The sequence below is a fragment of the Pelobates fuscus genome, chromosome 10 (genome assembly GCF_036172605.1).
Source record: "Pelobates fuscus isolate aPelFus1 chromosome 10, aPelFus1.pri, whole genome shotgun sequence".
Taxonomy (NCBI): domain Eukaryota; kingdom Metazoa; phylum Chordata; class Amphibia; order Anura; family Pelobatidae; genus Pelobates; species Pelobates fuscus.
This window is the reverse complement of record NC_086326.1, coordinates 67436311-67456569: the sequence shown is the minus strand read 5'-3', so window position 1 is coordinate 67456569 and position 20259 is coordinate 67436311. Positions and strand designations below refer to the sequence as shown.

Here is a 20259-nt window from a genome sequence, read left to right as displayed (position 1 = left end):
ATAGGTGACTCACTAACCTGATATGCATCTTTCTTAATAAGAATATCCTCCTCCTCATCATCATCATCTTCCTCCTGACAGTCGTCATCCTCGTCTTCTAGATTGGTACAGTCAAGACACTCTTCCTCCTCAAAGTCCTCTGTAAATTCCTCCTTATCTCCATCCTCTTGGACATCCTCCAAATGAGAATCCCATTGTACCGTTGCTCGTTTTCTCGATGCCCATATCTTGCTGTCAGCATTATTTATAATAAATGATACTTCTCTGGCACTTTTTTTCAGACCATGTGATAGACCTTCTACATTTTGAGTGGATTCCAAGATAAGAACCTATTCCATGAGAAATGACAGAAGAAAACTAAACTTATAAGAAAAAATATCCCACTGCCCCTCCCAAATGCTATGATATACAAAAAGAAACAAAAAAAACAAATTCTCACAGATAATAAGACTCAAACAACCCAGAAAGTAACTATCACACAATGGTTAAGGAGACTAGCTCCAAGCAGTCAAGCAGCTGCTACACTGGTATTTAGATCTGCTTTCAACACATCTACTTGTATTCTATAGGACTAGAGCAGACTTTAATCTGATGGTTATACCCTATGGCACAATCCTTTTGGCCTCGGGTGTGTGTTTTATATCACCCTAAGAGCCTTGCTCACTCATGAACGAGCTATCACTCTTTTACATAGCCTGACTGAATAACATCATTAAACAAAGACACTGTCCACGTCACTGCGATTTCACCAATAGAAATGCCTTCATGCCCCATTTGTCAAAGGTTGGTACCTTTTTAAAACAAGGTTTAACACCATGAAACCATGGAGCACTCCTCTAGAAGTTTGAATCCATGAATTTCCTTAGCACTCTCTACAAATATGTTTAGCATCTGGGTGATTTAGCCTTAGGTTGCCTCTACTTCTTGTCACTCCTTTCCCCTGATTTCTTCCCTGCTGGTGCATGAATTCCATCATGTACCAAGAACAGTTCATGTAACAATGAATTTCATTTGATGCAAACATAGTACCATTTTTGTCTTTCACATCATTATATAAAAATAAAAAAAATAAAAAATTGGTGAAAGGAACAGATGGTAATTTGCGATTTTGTACCATGAGAAGATTTAAAAAGTGGGTGTGTACCAAAAGGAATGGTAGTAATATGTGTCCTTATATGGCTAAAGGTTCCAACGTCATTACAGCTATATAAAACAGTGGGAAAAAGGACCTGTGCTCTACCTTTCCGAGTCCAGCAAAAATCATCCACTGTTTAATGTCTGTTAAGCTTTTCTCACGTGTATGGATTTAATGGAGTATAAAATAAAAATAAATCTTTATACAGAAAGACATATTAATGATTTAAAAGAATATTACACCAAGCCACGTAAAGAAGAAACTATATACATAAGAAATATTACAAACACCCTTCGTATTTATTACAGCTGGTCAAGATTAAAAATATATCTCCAGTCAGGTTGGTATAATTAAACTCACAATTATTACTTCAGCTCATTAAAAAAAGTAAGATCATTAAGACATAATCCTGGAAGCCTTACCTTTTGGGCCACAGCAGAGAACTTCAGAACATTTAGAGTCTCATCATACGAAGAGGCAGACTGGCAAATGTTTACAATCATGCTCACTTTGCCTTTGCCAGTGAAGAAGCTTTGAAGGTAGTGTGTGAGCTTGCTTTCTCGAAATGGGACGTGTTGATGAGCCCTAAACAATACATAATAATGTAAAGGAAATTTCATAGGAGTCTTAAACAATCTCACTGACTTTCTATGGAAGAGAAATGGAGCCAAAATAGCATTACGGCCTTTATAAGGCAACTTACTTTAATAGGCTACTCGGATGCATAAAAAAAAAAAAAAAAACACTTAATATCCAGCGAACGGTTTTCTTTTACATGCACATCCTGTCATAATAAAGTAGTGTTCAGAATTAAAATGTATCTACCTTAGACCAAATGATAAATCACTGTAGCAGCTATGACTAAATTTAGGCACTTGTTTTCGGATGGATATTTTTTGCGAGTTACGTACAGGGCGGCAAATCTTACAAAAGACAAAATGACCAAACGCAAAATACACAATTACTTTTTTTTTATTACTGGCATTTATAAAGCACCAACATATTCCGCAGCACTGAAGACCAATTGGCTTGCTGGACAAAATTATGTTCATGTAATCGGTCTATTTGTTTGGTTACAAGGAAAGAGCTACCAGCTCCTGCCTTTTAATTTGATTTAAAAACAGTAGCTTCCCAAAATCTACCATGCCCCCTGCAACCAATACAGTGAGGGATTTATAAAAATTAAAATCAAGTCTATGGGGTCAACATAAGGATAAAAGCGGGTGAAATCCTCCAATGCCTTACCCATGCCACAGTTAGGGGCATGTCTACTAAAAAGCAAAAGGGCCCTTGATGCCCTGTCACCAAAAATTGTGGCAGTGACCAGGCTTGGAATAGGTCCCCTCCTAGCTATTATTTAAAGTCCCCACCAGTTGCAAATTGATGTGAGGGGGCTTTATTGTCCCCAGACTGCTTATTGTTTAATATACATGCTCTTATCTGCGACATAGTGGGCATAAGAGGGAGGATTTAAATCTCCCTTATACCAACAGCTGAAAGATCAAAATTAAGAAATCGGCTACGGTTGAGTTCTCCCTAATTTGGTTGGTAGTCATATTTGGGATTGCCATAACTATACCAAATAAGGGATTTACTAAACAGCTTCCTAATTTTGTACCCTTCAATGTGGCAATTTAACACAAGGGTACCAATTTAGGGACGTATCTGCTAATCAGCTGCAACATGCAGCCACAGAAGTTAAATTAACCAAAATGGAATTCTGATCTGAAAGTAGTCTAAAATTTCGTCAGAAAGGAAAGCCCAATGGATGACATTCAATTAAGACGAAATAATTTGAACAAACTGAAAATTTCCCATTGTACCCAAGTCTAGCTTTGGCAATCTTGTGTTCTGGTGTTGACAGGGCAAAGTTAAACATTTCAACTAACAGACACTTTTTAATGCCTCATTGGAATGGCAAAGAAAATAATTAAATGAACAAAGCTCCAACCCATATCTTACTTTGATTGCTGGCTGTTCTTCAATGCGTTGATACATTTACCAAGAATAAGCAATGAAGTGTTTATATTTCCACTTTCTTTTAATCGTTCCCCTTCATTTTTTGTTTTTGTGCACCTTTCAGATCCTGCTAAATCACAGAGTGCCAATCTAAAAGAGAAACAAAGACATTTGAGTTATGATTAAAGTCTTGTGTCTACACAGCAATTATAATTACTTTACATTTTCCATAGTCTGCTAGACACGGTTCACGGACAAATGAATATACAGAAGTAAGCAAATGTAGAATCAAGACAAAGATGCTTCTACACATATGAAATAAGCAAAATCAGGTACAAAAGGCCCAGAGTTTTTAAATTAAAACTGGTATAAGTTTTCTAGCAAAGAAAAAAAGAAAAAAGAAAAAAAAAAAAAGAAAAAGTGGGGGTAAACCAGGAAGAGCACAGAAAAGGGTCTATAAGTAAGCACTACAAAATAGTTTACATAAGCTAGAATGTGAAATTTTAAGTATTTAATATTAAAGTCTCATGAAAAATTTCCACCAACTACACAAAAGTTAATGACTCAGGGATAACCATTAAAGGCAAGTTAAAAAAGAAAAAAAAAGTTGCGTGAGAGTAGAGCATGTGGGTCTAGGGAGGACAGTGTTAGAACGCGGGCCCTCCATAGATAAAGTAAATTCCCTGCAGACGTCGCTGGTGACGGCTGGGGGATTGACACATCTTGACGGCGGTGGCTCAGCCCAGTGTCAAAACCGGTCAGGCGTAGGGGTGTCTACATTTTTTAGATAAAGTATTCCCTACTTTGTCTCAGTATCTCTCTCAACTGGGTTGGTACTTTTTATTTTTATAAATACGAATATTTTTAGAGGGTGGGAGGGAGTTTACAGTACCGCTTTACAGGGAAACGTCAAGCACCATAAACACTACAGCACACTGTAGTTGATGAGAGCTGGGAAGATTTACTTCCAGAGTTTTATGTACTAGTCTAAAGAATAATGTGTTTTGTGTACACACACAAAAAAAAAAAATTCATCATCATGATAAGATAAAAACGTAACTTACTCACTGACTTTCACTACTCGTGGGATGTCAGAATCCTCAATTTTTAGGAGTCGGACAGTGAAAATGCTGTGGCTGCAAGAAAAAACATTTTTAATTTGACAACTATGCTCATATTAGGACACCAAAATCCACAAAAATAATTACACATATTTATACTGAGAATACAGGAGTATAACGAAATCTTGAGAGAAGGAGAAAAAAAAAAAAAACCAAAAGAAAACCTAACCCCACTTGACATGTTTTAAGCAAACAGAAGAAAACTGCAAACATATGGATGCTAATAAAATAAACGCAACCCCAAAATGGACAAAGTCACAGAAATAGAGAGAAAGAAATTGGAAAGAAAACTGAAAAAACACCCATAATAAAATCAAGGAGTAGCTAAAAGGAGGAAAACATGAGGGAAAAACGCATTTTGTATAGATTTGTTTAATTTTTACAGAATGCAAAAAATTACAAAAAGTTACTTTCTCTGATTAATTAACATACCTTCTACTAGAAGAGCTGTTCAGCTTTGTAAATGCAATGCTTTGGAACTTTTTGCCTAATGTTAGTATCCTGCATGCCTCTTTTGCATCAGAAACCTGTATCCATTGGAGATCTAAAGATGAAAATTAAACATTCTTAAAAGGAAAGTTTGTGGGGTTTTTTTTTGTTTTGTTTTTTTTAAATGTAAAATAAAATGACAACCTAAAAGGCAAAATCAACAAGCTAGAACAGAATGGATAATGTTTAATAAGAACAATAGATTAAAATGAATCGGAATTTCCACGGGCTGCCCATTGAGAAAAAGTCTCTACACTGTGTTATAGGCAGAGTACTTTGACACTCCTTTTCACCTCACAACTATTATGAGCTGATGTTATGGAGGTAGGAATGTTCCTTTAAATAATAAAAATGTATGAAAATAAAAGACATTTATAAAGCACATTTAATAGCTTTGTTTTACTCCTTACCCACATAATGGTCTATGCAGTCATGCTGTGCAGGGCTTTAATGCCAGTGATGGCATAGACCATCATGCAATAAAAATGGTATGCATTTATGGGGAAATTGTTATTTTCAATGACCAAAAAAAATGCAGAATACGTCCATTAAATTCAATGAAAATTCTTATTGTAAAAAACTGAAAGGGTCAGGTTTCTTATATAGCACTATAACTTCCCAAGTTAGTGCCAAAAGGCATACATTGGGGGTTATTTGTTGAGAAGATTTTGCAGAGCATAATCAAATGCTGCTTTATTAGATATACATTAAAAAGATCGACGTTTCAGCCCCACTCTGGGCTTTCCTCATGATCAAAAATTACACATATTAAACACATACACACTGTGCTAACTTTTATACTATAAGAGAAACAAATCAAATTCACCACAGCTGTTGATACTTCCCGATCGGCGTCCCTCTGTCCACAATGCGCATAACCAGCCAATTGAGAGTGCTCTGCGGCGTGACGTAACACGCATCACCTCGGCAACCTGAATACACATTGCCGTGCGGGCTATTGATTTCATACCACAATCCAGAAGAGGAGGTGACCGTGGTCGAGCTCTACTTAACAGGGAAGCCTACTGGATATATGAACTAAATACAGTATCTCCCAGAGGACTTAATAAAAGTCTGCTCTTCCTTCATTTTTATAATTTATTATTCTAATCCAGCTTGAGAAATATTGTATAGTTCTGCATATCATTTATTTTTTTGCATAGCTATTTAGACATTGTTTTATAGCAATTTTTAATAAGTATTTAAGTTGATTTGGCTATTACTTAACTGAATGCACTTTAAAACACTATTATTAATATCATGTCACCATCTAAATTCATAGTCTATCATGATAATGAACTAGAGCACCACTTTTAGCTACTGTATGGAGATAATACACATTTGATGTACCACTTTTCAATAGTCCCTTATTTGAGACAATGAAAAGCAACCAGCACATGCAGCACTTTATGGCAACTAATTATTACAATAGAGTTTTCACTTCTAAATTAATTTTCAGATAGATACAGCACTGGCACTTTATTATAATATTTCATATATTTAGGCACTTTACAATCAGTTTTTTTTGTCAAATATTTGCATTGAGCATAGCAGGCTCTTTAAATCACTTAATTATAAGCAGTGCACATAGTATGTTTAAGTCAGTGACACATATAGGTTAAGTTAAGTAAAGCACAAAGGGTTATATTTCTACAAGATATAGGTGTATATACAATAACCATTTAAGAATAATGTTTTATATTTGAATTTATATCCATTTTTTCCTCTCCAATAGCAGTTGCGCACCGATCGGTTTTAAACAGATCGGTGCGTTAGTATACAGCCCGCACGGCGTCCGCAAATCACCATGGCAGCGTGGCAATGTGTATTCAGGTTGCCGAGGTGATGCGTGTTAAGTCACGCCGCAGAGCAGTCTCAATTGGCTGGTTATGTGCATGCGCATTGTGGACAGAGGGACGCCGATCGGGAAGTATCAACAGCTGTGGTGAGTTTATGATTTGTTTCTCTTATAGTATATACACGTTAGCATAGTGTGTATTTGTTTAATATGTGTAATTTTTGATCATGAGGAAAGCCCAGAGTGGGGCTGAAACGTCGATCTTTTTAATGTATATCTAGTAAAGCAGCATTTGATTTTACAACAAGACCGAGGAGTGCAGTCATCACTATTGGAAAATATTTTATATATATTTATTTATTTGTAGTCGGGGCAATCTGGCCGTAATGAAAAGAGGTAACATAATATATTAAACTAATAAACATATACAAATGGACATCAGTCGGTTGTGGTGTGCCGGAACCGACAAAGCAATAGGCCTGTAATAAAAGTGGGCAAAAAGAAAAGTACCATACAAAATTTATTCACATAACAAAACATTGTTTATTTGGACGAGTCATGAAAAGCTTGTCTTAACTCTTAAACTGGGTTTGGAATGTAAAGAGTATAGGAGGAGGGTTTCCAGTGTCCCATAGCCTTGATGATATGAGCTAGAATGTAGTTGGAGGAGGCTGCAGATGCTGCACCTATACGGAAGGAGTGTCCTGAAAAAAGGTTTGCATTTTGGTCGAGCCTAGTTAATAGTAAGCGAACTTAAAGCACGAAATATAGATGTCGTAGGGATGGAGCCGTGAAGTTCTAATAATGGTTGGTTTGGTTGTTACGGGAAAGTGACGAAATATTATCCAGGACACCATAGTTTTGAGTAATTTTTGGTTAAGGTGGCAAAGCGAAGTGTACCCCAGAATAGATTCCACAGCAAACACTACTATTCTGAGACAAAAGTGGCCGGGTGCTGGTAGGCTAGCTAGATGCCAAGCGGCGAAGAATTATGCTATTGAGAACGTGACAGAGGAGTCCCTACTAATTTGCCAAGCGGCATGAGAGGCGCTACCTATGCGTTGGCCCGAGGGGAAATATGAGACCACCGAAACGTTGTGGCGGGGTGTTGGCCTCTCGGTGATAACTAAAGCATAAGATGGAATGGGAGTTACATGGGAGGCCCTCTCTATGCGACCATGCGAGGCGACTATCTATGATTTGGCCCGAGGGACGTTTACCTCCGAGTATGAGGATGCGTGTCGGCCTCGCAGGACCACTAGCTTATGGATTAAGACCAGAAACAGAAACCTAGTTGGACAACCTAAATCTCAGAAATCCAGTACCACACTAAAAATAGAAAATGTACAGGGTTATGACATCGTACCTGAAAGTGTGAGTCAGGCTGATGCTAAGCGGAAAAATATGAACGAGAGGGTGGAAGTAGATGATGTGCTGTGACCCATGGATAGGACTTGCCTGAGTATTTTTGCGTATGGGTACATTGTAGTGGGCCAGATCGTGGGCCCGAATTAAAACAAGGAACCTACCATATACTATTGGCGAGCAGTGAGAATATGACAGAGGCAGATGATGGGTTTTTGTGCTTGTAAAGCAACCGTCAGTAGGACCAGGGCAACCAAGTAAAATGAAATGTTAATGTATCCATGGTTCATGGATTGCAGGATAAAACTTACCAGGAAAGGTTAAAGGATCTTAACATGTATAGCTTGGAGGAACGACGAGACAAGGGGGATATGATAGAAACATTTAAATACATAAAGGGAATCAACACAGTAAAGGAGGAGACTATTTAAAAGAAGAAAAACTACCACAACAAGAGGACAGTCTTAAATTAGAGGGACAAAGGTTTAAAAATAATATCAGGAAGTATTACTTTACTGAGAGGGTAGTGGATGCATGGAATAGCCTTCCAGCTGAAGTGGTAGAGGTTAACACAGTGAGGGAGTTTAAGCATGCGTGGGATAGGCATAAGGCTATCCTAACTATAAGATAAGGCCAGGGACTAATGAAAGTATTTAGAACATTGGGCAGACTAAATGGGCCGAATGGTTCTTATCTGCCGTCACATTCTATGTTTCTAGATAAATACAAAACAGCAGAATAAGCCTCACACGTATACAAATAAAAGAAACAGTCCACTCACAAACACACAGTCACCACAAACACAACACTACGGACTATCCACATGCATGCACAAACACCAAGCACACAATGTGACATATCATCCACACACACACACACACACACACAATTCCACAAGCAGCCCCCATTCATAGACCATACACAATGCCACAAACTACTCATGGACGTATTCTATACAAAGGAACATCCCAAATATGCACAAATACAGTGTTACAAAGCAACTGCAGCACCCACAAATAACACAGGCAGAATACAGCAACATACGCATCTCAATTTTAAAAATAAAAAAATAGTATCGGCACGCCGAGGGACTTCAAAACTTCAATTTTGCACAGTACTACTAAAAGGTTGCCTACCCCTGATTTAGAGAAACCAAGGTCTGAATAGAAAAACCAAGAGTCACTAGGAAAGCACTGAGAAGACCTGATTAAGTCATAACTCACCTTTAACAAATGAAAATCCCTTAATATCCTGCGCAAGCTTCAAAGTCTTCCTCTTATAAAATTTATCTCCAGATATAGGATCCAATAGGTCAAAAATGCATTCATTATAAATTTCACAGAATGAAACCCAGACAGAATACTTTGAAGAACTGTCCAAAATGGATTTTAATTCTTCAGCTTGTTTTAAGCGTTCATCAACCTCTGTTAAAACCTTTGAAGAATTTGCAAAACCTGCAAAAAGAAATTGAAATAAAATCACAACAATAATGCTATAACTGAGCAACTTGTTTTTAAAGTTAACCTCTCACAGTAGCTTAATGTTGAGCTGTAACCGCATATATATATCAGGAATCAAAATTTCCAATAGAGAAATTTAGCCCTAGTGAGTAGAAATTCACCTCTGGTGAGCATACTATGGCTTCCAGTGGCTACTGACTTAAGACCTGGCTAGTGGAAAAGTACTTCAAGCTCTCAATAGATCATATATTATAAGATTATAATTTTTTTTAAATTTACTTTAGAAATAGTTAGATGTCTTTACAAACATTATATTAAATGCCACTAGTTTTGGAAGTGTGTGGTGTTACAATTCACTACAGTAGCACCCACCCCATGGGCCCAATTTTGCCCTGCTCCTAGGCACATCAGCAGGCCCTGTTTGGGAACATTGCTCCAAGCACAGCAATTCTACATACATACTGATTTTCTGATGAATATTATTACAGTTTTCTACAAAGCCTGGTCTATTCCTTGTATATGAGAAGTCAAGTTGTGTTCTTGTCTGTGTGGAATATTGGGGCGGACCCTCAGGTGTGATTTAGGCATTGCTCGCTATTCAAGTGTGTGGACATTGTTGGGTCTATATTTTGGTGCATTAGGATTATGGCTCACAGGCTTCAGTAATATGAGGCTTGAGATGGAATACAATGATTCTATTTATGATTGCAAACGCCTTGTTCAAAGTGTCAAAGGAAAAGGAATACATTTCACAAAAACTAGATCTAGTTGGCACTACAACATGGCACTGCCCTTATGGTCTGTCTTTAATGTGAGCAATTCAAGAAAAGTCTTGTTACAGTAAAAATAATGGCTAAAATCATACAATGCATAACATTACATCAAATATCACATGAGACACTAATCTTCAAGAACATCAGACAGCTTGAATTCAAGATTACCGTCATCATTCAGGAAGTCTGTTGTATCTGCAGAAGTCCTACTATTGTTGCTCCTCATACTGCACTGAGGATCAACCTAATGAGAAAAGAAAAATATTAATTTAAATAGATAAAAACATGGATGACTAGAAGGGGTTACTTTTGAATACATACACTGTTTTAGAAAGATTTTGCAGGGCTGAAGATTAAACAATGGGGAATCCCTAATTCATATGAAAGAAAAAGTGTAGAAACGTTTAACTCATGTAAGCAGAACCATGAACACTGTGAAAAGAAGGGTTTATCTTTAAAGGGAGAGGAGGGAGCTGCAGGCAAGAACCTTATTTAAAGCAGTGGTGCCATTGGCATACACTCTTTATGAAAGACATTTAAACTGTTGGAATTTAAATAAAATACGATTTGAAAAATCAGAAGATGTGTGAGACAAAGTAAAGACTTACTCTTACTTACTTTCTCATAGTGGACCTGATTTTTGCCAAAATGACATCAGGTTTATTCAGTAAAGTGAGAATTTGTGTGAATTCAAAGTCGATTTCAAATGTAAGGCTAAAGCTGCCAGACTAGAAGCATAGTCAACTTAGAGACTATCCAGTTCACCTGTTTTGGCCTTAAATTTGAAATTTACTTTGACGTCCCAACAGTTCTCACTTTAGTGACTATGAGAAGCACATGCAACTCTATGAACTTTCACCATCTCACAGGTTTTTCCAAACCCAGTTCTGTTTGTGTTTAAGAGTTCACAATTGATGTAACTATATCTCCTCAATGGTTATTCACCCAACCCGGCTGCAAAAAGGAACAGTGCAGGTATATGTAATCATTCCTCTGCATGTTGCACTTTGAAATTCAGGATCTCCAAAGGCACACAATCTTTGGAGATCATATACATTATAAGGTGAATATTCCTGAACTCCAACATAGATCTGAAGAACCAAACGATCGGTGGCCACTACATGCAAGTTGAAATAACTACAACACTTGTGTGTTCAGTATGGGTGTATGCCATGTTTCATTGCAATTTTAGGTTTTTTTTTCGTTTTTTTTTAACCAATTTGTGGTTTTAGCAGGTTCACACAATGACTCTCAGAAACCTTGAATTAAGATAACTTTTCCCAAACTGTGAAAGTCACCTTTTCTTACAAAATTAAATGGCATGTTAGAGGAGCTTTATAAAAGGAGGCAATACATCAGATGAAAATGGACCCGTTTTAATAGCTCTAAGATTATTGAAATGGAATATGAAGCTTCTCGGTTGTAACAAAATTACTGGTTTTAGAGTTAGTTATCCCCATTAAGAAAATCTGTTCACACCATCAAACGAGTTTTGTTTTTAAAAGTAGACATACAAAATCTATATAGGCAAAACTGGGCCATGTTGCAGCATATGGTAGTGGACACACACACACACACACACACACACACTGAAAGTTAAATGTATGCATGCAACTAAGTTGCTAATCATTAAATAATGTGATGCAGTCATAAAAATTGCAGGCATGTCTAAAAGACTAGGATGGTACAGAGAGTAATTCCTTACTCCACCCCCAAAACCCAAAGTGCACTGCTCTCAAGCCCTATTTAGAGACATGAACATTACAGTTGGGAAACACCAATTACAAATGGGTTAAAAGTTTAGCTTTATAATGGCGGGGGCACCACTCTTCCAATAACGTAATTTTTTTGCACTGATAATGCACCACCGTCATATTGCTACTTCTGATAAGAATTGTTACAGCTATAGGTATACTGTAGTACCAGTGTCGTGCTGTACCAAATGCATGCCACACTGTAGGCTTAGTGAGGGCTAGTCAGATATTGAGGTAAAGTTGTACAAGTTGCGGACTGTAACTTCCGATACTCTCAAAAAATTATGGGAAATACAGTCTACAGCTTCCGGAAGGCTGAGACTCTCTAAACCCAAAGAAGCTGGGAGTTAGTTTTTGTCTTCTCTCCCCACAGCAGCAGGGAGCCATGGTTTATTTGCACTTCTGCACTGCTACGAATAGGGGTATATTAAAAAAAAAAAAAAACAACATCACACTTTGCGCAGCAAAGAGTCATCAGCTGTCATTTATTGATGGAAGTAGTCATGCAGTGGAAGTGTATTCAACAGGGGTACTGTACCATAGATAAAGATTTCTCAACACAAAGGCAGGTCACAGACTACCAAAACAGACATTTTAGTTACAGGTTAAAAATCCTAACTATGTAACCTCCCTATGAAAATAATCATTTACCTCTTTTATTTGACGCAACACAGAATTTTTAAGTGCTACTTCAGTCTTCACTTGGTCTTTAGTCAATCTTATGTAGTCTCTACATCGGTGAGGTTTTACATCCATCTTGGTGTAAACCTTTCCTTGAATAGTGTTAAAAAGCATATCCATTGTTCGAGGTAAGATGCCAGCATCATCCTTTGTACCTGCAAAAAATGGAAAGATTTAACATGTCTTACATAGTGTCTTTATCTTTGGTGTTTCACATAGTCTTGCAGTACAGGGATCAATGAGTTAAGCAATAAAAACACAAGTCATTGTCAGAACATTGCCCCAAACCATAGAATCAGGTGGAATAATGGCAGGATGATATGCAGACTTTATTAACGGTGATCAATATTCTTATTAAGTATATAAAAAGCAAGAAAATATTGTACAATCAAAGGACATCTAAGACATTAGCAGTGGGAATCAGAGCGGATGGGGAGGGAAGATCAGGCGACTGGTACATCGATTGAAAGCTGTAGTGTACCGTTCGTAAAAAAAAAAAAAAAACACACCCACACACCAACCAGCATAAACAAATGTAAGCTATGAAATGTCTGTAGTGCTCCCTTAATAAAATTGTTAAGAAAATATTAGAACCAGACCACAACCTTTATGTATACTTTTACTCCATAAGTGATAAAATGGTTAAAAAAAATAAAAATTTTTTTACTTGAAGATGAATTGCTTTGTTGCATCTAACAAGGTATTAAAAAGAAGGATAAACTACTTTTAAAGAAGAAAGGCAAACCTTCTCTTTTGAGTTCCATCACTGCTGAAGTGAAAAATAAAAGCTTATAAAGCATTACATGTCTTTTGTAATTCAAATAGAAGATACTCAGAACTCAATTACGTTCCATTGTATGACTACGGGATTTATCTATACCAAGCAATTGATATTCAAAAGTATTAACAAAAGGATAATGGTTTAAAGTTAAAGCCACCAAAGTTGAACCCCTTTAGAAGTGTTTTGACTAAAATGTATTTTAAGTAATGCAAAGTTAAAGTAAGGAACGGGAAGTATTTAATTCCAAGTACGCAGTACATGATTTAAAAAAAAAAAAAAGTTTATAAATGCTTCTATTCTACAAAGACCAGGATAAATGACTGCATATGTGAATAATTCAATTACACAAAACTGGTAGCATTGTTTTGAGGGCTCTAGTGCTCAGGACTAACAAATATCATATGCAATTGGTTGCGGAAAGCAATTCTGACATTAAAAACACAAAGCTAAAATGTTACAAAAAAGGAAAAAAAAAGAAAAGAAAAAAAAAAAAAAAAAAAAACACACCCCACACAAAACTCAGCTTGGAATAACATTTTAAATATGTCAGTCTTCATTTTATTTAATGTTTTGTCCATGATCTCTGTCTACACATGTACATTTGGGCTAAGCACTCTCCCCTCCCAGGAATTAAAAAGCATTGCAGTTTTAGAGAAACTGCAATAATTACATTGCAATGTTAAGACTATCTCTACCAGACAGCCACTAGAAACGCTTCCTGCAGTTTCACAGAGCATTAGCTCAGTGAAACGACACTGGACATCCTCACATTGTGAATGAGTATGTCCAGTGTCTTGCAAATCCCTACAGAAAGCACTGATTCGATGCTTTATGGTGAAGCACTAATGTGTGCGCAGAGATGCTGAAGGAAGAAGCACTAGCACAGAGTGACTTCGGTGCTGGAATCAGGTGTTTTAAGATGTAAAGGGGCACTATGGTGTTAGGAATTTAGGAATACAGCTTTGTATTCCTTACACGATATTGTTCCTTTAACCCCCTTAAGGACCAAACTTCTGGAATAAAAGGGAATCATGACATGTCACACATGTGTCCTTAAGGGGTTAAGCAGGAGTTTAGGTGACAATCTCCCCTTTTTGAAGGATAGGTCAAGACAAATTGTCAACAACGAAGGGTATATGAATATTCAAACAGTGCTCCATAAATTAAGAAAAAAAAAAAGTTAAAACACAGAACCTCAAGCATATTCACAGTGTGTGTATCATACTAATGAAATCCCAGCCCACCAACATTTTTTACCTCACCAGTTAAATGAGAACAAGTAGCAAGGGTTTTGTGGAAATGTGAGACTTGTGCATATTATGTTTAACTCTATGTTTTGTAAAATTAACTTTGCACTTTTGTTACCTGGCATACCATCAGAATCTAATTTAACTGAATTGCAGTGAATTAGCAGTAGAGAGAAGAAATAACCGATTGAAGGGTCATATACACACTATATTTCTATGGTAACCATTGCTCACTAGACCAGGCTTTTCAATGTTTTATAAAATAAAAATGATAGAAAAGAGATTGTACACATATGCACGTGATGATGAAAAACTTGATTTAAAAAAAAAAATTTTTATTTTTTTTTACAATATTGAGATCTTCAAAGAGGGGCTAGGCATGGTTTCGGCAAAATGTTAACCTTTTTTTTATCAGAAAATGGTAGACAAAAGTTTATGAAACAAAAAGTTTTCATTAAAGCAGCACTGTCACTTTGCAGGTTTTGTTTAATTTTTTTTGACCCTATATTTCTCCTGGTTATTAAATTCACCTCAGGTTAGTTATACATTGTTGCAGAACCCGCCTCGCCACTGGGCATTGGAGAGGCCTGGCTGCCCGCCTCCTACCTGCTGACTATGGTCCCTGGTAAATTTGTACCTTTTAATGCAATATTTGGGCATGTGGTATTTTATATTGCTGCTACTGGCCCTTTAAGGGCCATTCGTGGACATATGACTTTTAGGAACAATGCCCCTTTAAGACTGTGTAGCAGATTGCATTCAGGCTGTCTTTAATATTATGTGTTCAGTAAACTTATGTGTATGCAGCATTCGGCTTATTGTTCGGTAGAATCAATCCATTCTTTATATTGAGTGAAACTACCGAACAACCAGACCACCCAGGATTAAAGTGTGCCTCCAATTACTGTTCGCAACAATGTTGCAAACGGGTAATTGGCAGTGTGTGTAATGTGTGCTTTGGCCTCTGGGTGGCCGCCATTCGGGAAACGAACACGTGGCGGCGGCCATCATAAACTCCCAAACATAGGTGTTTTGCCGCCGAGTGTCTGGAACTAAAATCGGACACTCGAGACTGCTGAGACCTCCAGACTTCCATTAATTTGTGTAGAAACTACCAAATGGCCCGCCGTTCGGTAGAAAGAACCCCACGAACAAGGGAATTCATTAAAATCCTCCCCAGGCTCTATAACCCAGGCAATTTGTGTGTTTTCATTCCCTTTTCTGTGACCAACTGCAGGGCCAAATACATGGAACTATTTTCAGATACTTTTGCCATGCGGTCGGTCAAAACTTTAACCCTCCATAATTCCCGAACCCCTGGTCCGATCTGGGTGATTTTTGGATAGGTGTCTCACCCAGATCAAGGCTACCAGGGAATGTAACATTTAAAGGGGTAACCCTATGTTTAGGGGTACATCCAGAAACCCAGGGAATTTGTGTCTGGAATAATGGGATTATGTGTCACACTAAGAGGAGGATATGTGGGGGAGGTAACTGTACATTATTGGCTGTGGTACTAATTGTTGTGGATCCCTCCCTTGAATGGGAGAATGTCTTAAAAGGAGGTTGTGTGAATAAATCTTGAGTTCCTGCTTAACCCTCAAAGTGAAGTGTCATCTCATTATTGGGGGAGGATTTATTGTATGCTGTTCCAGTTTGACTTCTAGGAGTGTAAACCTATTCGCATGGTTTGTTCTATTCGGCTGTATACAGCATTCATATGCTTGAGAGAATTTATATGTCTCTGGTTCGGTGGTTATGGTGTCTGCTGCAGTGCTTGGAGTCCTCAGGAAGCGCTAGGAGCATCCTTTAACAGAGGTACCCAGTCGGGGTGCCCGTCGATCCGTTACATACGTAAGTAAAAAGTGCTGGAAGCACCTTCAATGGCAACATGAGCATCAGAATTGGACCATGGAGCAATAGAAGAAGGTTGCCTGGTTTGATGACTCACATTTTCTTCAAGATTAGGTGGATAGTCTGGTACGTGTGTCGTATACCGGGGTCAAAAAAGGCATGATTATGCTGTGGGAAATGTTCTGCTGGGAAACCTTGGATCTCAGCATTTATGTGGATGTTACTTTGGAACGTACCACCTATTTAGAGATTGTTGCAGATCACTTACACCCCTTTATGGCAAGAGAGTGTTCCCCGATAGTAGTGGCCTCCTGACACACTGCAAAAAATGTTCAGGAATTGTTTGAGGACCATGACAAAGAGTTTAAGATGTTGTCTTTGCCAATTCGATTGGGCATCTGTGGGATGTGCTGGAACAAATCCAATCCATTGTAGACCCACTTTGCAGGACTCAAAGCATCTACTGCCGACATGGTGCCAGATAGTACACGTGATCAAAATTATTCAACCCCATTGAAAATCAAGTTTACGGTCAAATTTGACAGACTTTCAGCTGTTTTCAATAAACAAAAATCAAACAAAAGCAATTGAAATACATCAACACAACAAATGCTACAAGTGGTTTCCCAAATTCAACTGGAAATGCAACTTATAAAGGACTTCTCCAGACTCAAAATTATTCAACAAAGCATCTTTAGTCCATAGTAGAGCACCCTTTTGCTGTAATGACCAGATGCAAACGAGATGCATAGCCAGACACCAGCTTCTGGCAGTGTTCTTGAAGAATCTTAGCCCATTGCTCATGAGCAATGGTCTCCAGTTCAGTAATATTCTTGAGTTTGTGTGCTGCATCCACCTTCTTCAAATCCCACCAGAGATTTTCTATGGGGTTCAAGTCAGGTGAAAGGTTTTTTCCCTACTGGGTGCTTTGGGGGTGGGGGGGCAATAGGGTTGGGGACGATATATGGTCCTAGGACTCTATATGTGGAGTCTGTAGTTTTGCCAAACGCCAAGTAGTTTCAAAATAAAGTATTACCAGTGCCTATAGATTTGGTCATGCCAAACGAGCCTATGTTGATGTGGCATGGATGAGTTTTCTTATGCTCCAGAATTCTCTGCCACTCATTCAATGGTTTGACTGTGCAATGTGTGCTCACACAGTTAATGGGTATTAGGGATCGACCGATATTGATTTTTTTAGAGCCGATACCGATATTCTGTGAACTTTCAGGCCGATAGCCGATATAATTTGCCGATATTCTGTACATTTACCATTTTGGAAAATAAAAACTATTTCTAAAAGGTAAATGCACAAAATATACATGCCACGTGTAGTGGATGCAGTGTGTTTAGACAGGTGAGCTGTGTATGTTTGTATAGTGTGTGTGTAGTGGATGCAGCATGTGTGTGTGTAGTGGATGCAGTGTGTATTTGTCTAGTGTGTTTGTGTAGTGTGCGTAAAGTGAATGCTGTATATACTAAATGCAAAGTGTGTGTGTTTGTGTAGTGTGTGTATATAAGGAATGCAGAGTGTGTGTATTTGTGTAGTGTGTATAGTGAATGTAGTGTGTTTATATAATGCAGAGTGTGTGTGTGTTTGTATAGTGTATGTATATAATGCAGAGTGTGTGTGTGTTTGTATAGTGTATGTATATAATGCAGAGTGTGTGTGTGTTTGTATAGTGTATGTATATAATGCAGAGTGTGTGTGTGTTTGTATAGTGTATGTATATAATGCAGAGTGTGTGTGTATAATGCAGAGTGTGTGTGTGTATATAATGCAGAGTGTGTGTGTATATAATGCAGAGTGTGTGTGTGTATATAATGCAGAGTGTGTGTGTGTATATAATGCAGAGTGTGTGTATGTATATAATGCAGAGTGTGTGTGTGTATAATGCAGAGTGTGTGTGTGTATAATGCAGAGTGTGTGTGTTTGTATAGTGTATGTATATAATGCAGAGTGTGTGTGTTTGTATAGTGTATGTATATAATGCAGAGTGTGTGTGTGTAGTGTGCATTATATACACACACACTACACAAACACTGTGTATATAATGCAGTGTGTGTATATAATGCAGTGTGTGTGTGCGCATTATATACACACACACACTGCATTATATACACACACAGTGTGTGTGTGTGTGTGTATAATGCAGTGTGTGTGTGTGTGTGTATAATGCAGTGTGTGTGTGTGTGTCTATAATGCAGTGTGTGTGTGTGTGTGTGTCTATAATGCAGTGTGTGTGTGTGTGTGTGTCTATAATGCAGTGTGTGTGTGTGTGTGTGTGTCTATAATGCAGTGTGTGTGTGTGTGTGTGTGTGTGTGTGTCTATAATGCAGTGTGTGTGTGTGTGTGTCTATAATGCAGTGTGTGTGTGTGTGTGTGTGTCTATAATGCAGTGTGTGTGTGTGTGTGTCTATAATGCAGTGTGTGTGTGTGTGTGTCTATAATGCAGTGTGTGTGTGTGTGTGTGTCTATAATGCAGTGTGTGTGTGTGTGTCTATAATGCAGTGTGTGTGTGTGTGTCTATAATGCAGTGTGTGTGTGTCTATAATGCAGTGTGTGTGTGTGTGTCTATAATGCAGTGTGTGTGTGTGTCTATAATGCAGTGTGTGTGTGTGTCTATAATGCAGTGTGTGTGTGTGTCTATAATGCAGTGTGTGTGTGTCTATAATGCAGTGTGTGTGTGTGTGTGTCTATAATGCAGTGTGTGTGTGTGTGTGTGTCTATAATGCAGTGTGTGTGTGTGTGTGTGTCTATAATGCAGTGTGTGTGTGTGTGTGTGTCTATAATGCAGTGTGTGTGTGTGTGTGTGTCTATAATGCAGTGTGTGTGTGTGTGTGTGTCTATAATGCAGTGTGTGTGTGTGTCTATAATGCAGTGTGTGTGTGTCTATAATGCAGTGTGTGTGTGTGTCTATAATGCAGTGTGTGTGTGTGTCTATAATGCAGTGTGTGTGTGTGTCTATAATGCAGTGTGTGTGTGTGTCTATAATGCAGTGTGTGTGTGTCTATAATGCAGTGTGTGTGTGTCTATAATGCAGTGTGTGTGTGTGTATAATGCAGTGTGTGTCTATAATGCAGTGTGTGTCTATAATGCAGTGTGTGTCTATAATGCAGTGTGTGTCTATAATGCAGTGTGTGTCTATAATGCAGTGTGTGTCTATAATGCAGTGTGTGTCTATAATGCAGTGTGTGTCTATAATGCAGTGTGTGTCTATAATGCAGTGTGTGTCTATACAAACACTGCATTATATACACACACACACTATACAAACACACACTGCATTATTATACACACCCACACACTGCATTATATACACACACACACACTATTCAAGCACACTGAATTATATACACAGTGTGTTTGTGTATAATAATAGAGTGTGTGTGTGAGGGGGCATTTTTTTTATTATATATTTTTTTTATTTTAAATTAATATTTTTTTTATATGTTTAATTATTATTATTTTTTGTTGTTGTCCCCCCTCCCTGTTTTTTGCCTTGCCAGGGAGGGGGGTCCAGTCAGTGGCATTGGCTTAGCTGTGGGGGGTGGGGGGGCTGGCAGCAAGCGTTTACTCACCTCCCAGCAGCTCCTCCAGCTCCCCAGTGTAAATCTCGCGAGACCCGCGGCCGTCAGAGCTGGCCGCGGGTCTCGCGAGATTTACACTGGGGAGCTGGAGGAGTTGCTGGGAGGTGAGTAAACGCTTGCTGCCCGCCCGGCTTGTAATGAGCCTGGCGGTCCTGGGAGGTATTATCGGCAATATCGGTATCCCTATTGGCCGATACCGATATTGCCGAAAATACCGAATATCGGCCGATTATATCGGTAAAACCGATAAT

General features: G+C 38.2%; 1 protein-coding gene across 1 annotated transcript in view; it reads right to left on the bottom strand.

The window, feature by feature from the left end:
* The window catches only part of KIF20B (kinesin family member 20B), an 84743-nt gene that overhangs the window by 44994 nt on the left and 19490 nt on the right, over positions 1-20259 (bottom strand). Inside the window, exons 6-13 of the mRNA XM_063433835.1 lie at positions 12506-12690; positions 10269-10344; positions 9091-9321; positions 4648-4759; positions 4159-4230; positions 3098-3244; positions 1558-1720; positions 18-329 (exon numbers count right to left, since the gene is read on the bottom strand). Coding sequence (XP_063289905.1) covers positions 18-329; positions 1558-1720; positions 3098-3244; positions 4159-4230; positions 4648-4759; positions 9091-9321; positions 10269-10344; positions 12506-12690 — 1298 coding nt within the window. The remainder of the gene's footprint in view (positions 1-17; positions 330-1557; positions 1721-3097; positions 3245-4158; positions 4231-4647; positions 4760-9090; positions 9322-10268; positions 10345-12505; positions 12691-20259) is intronic.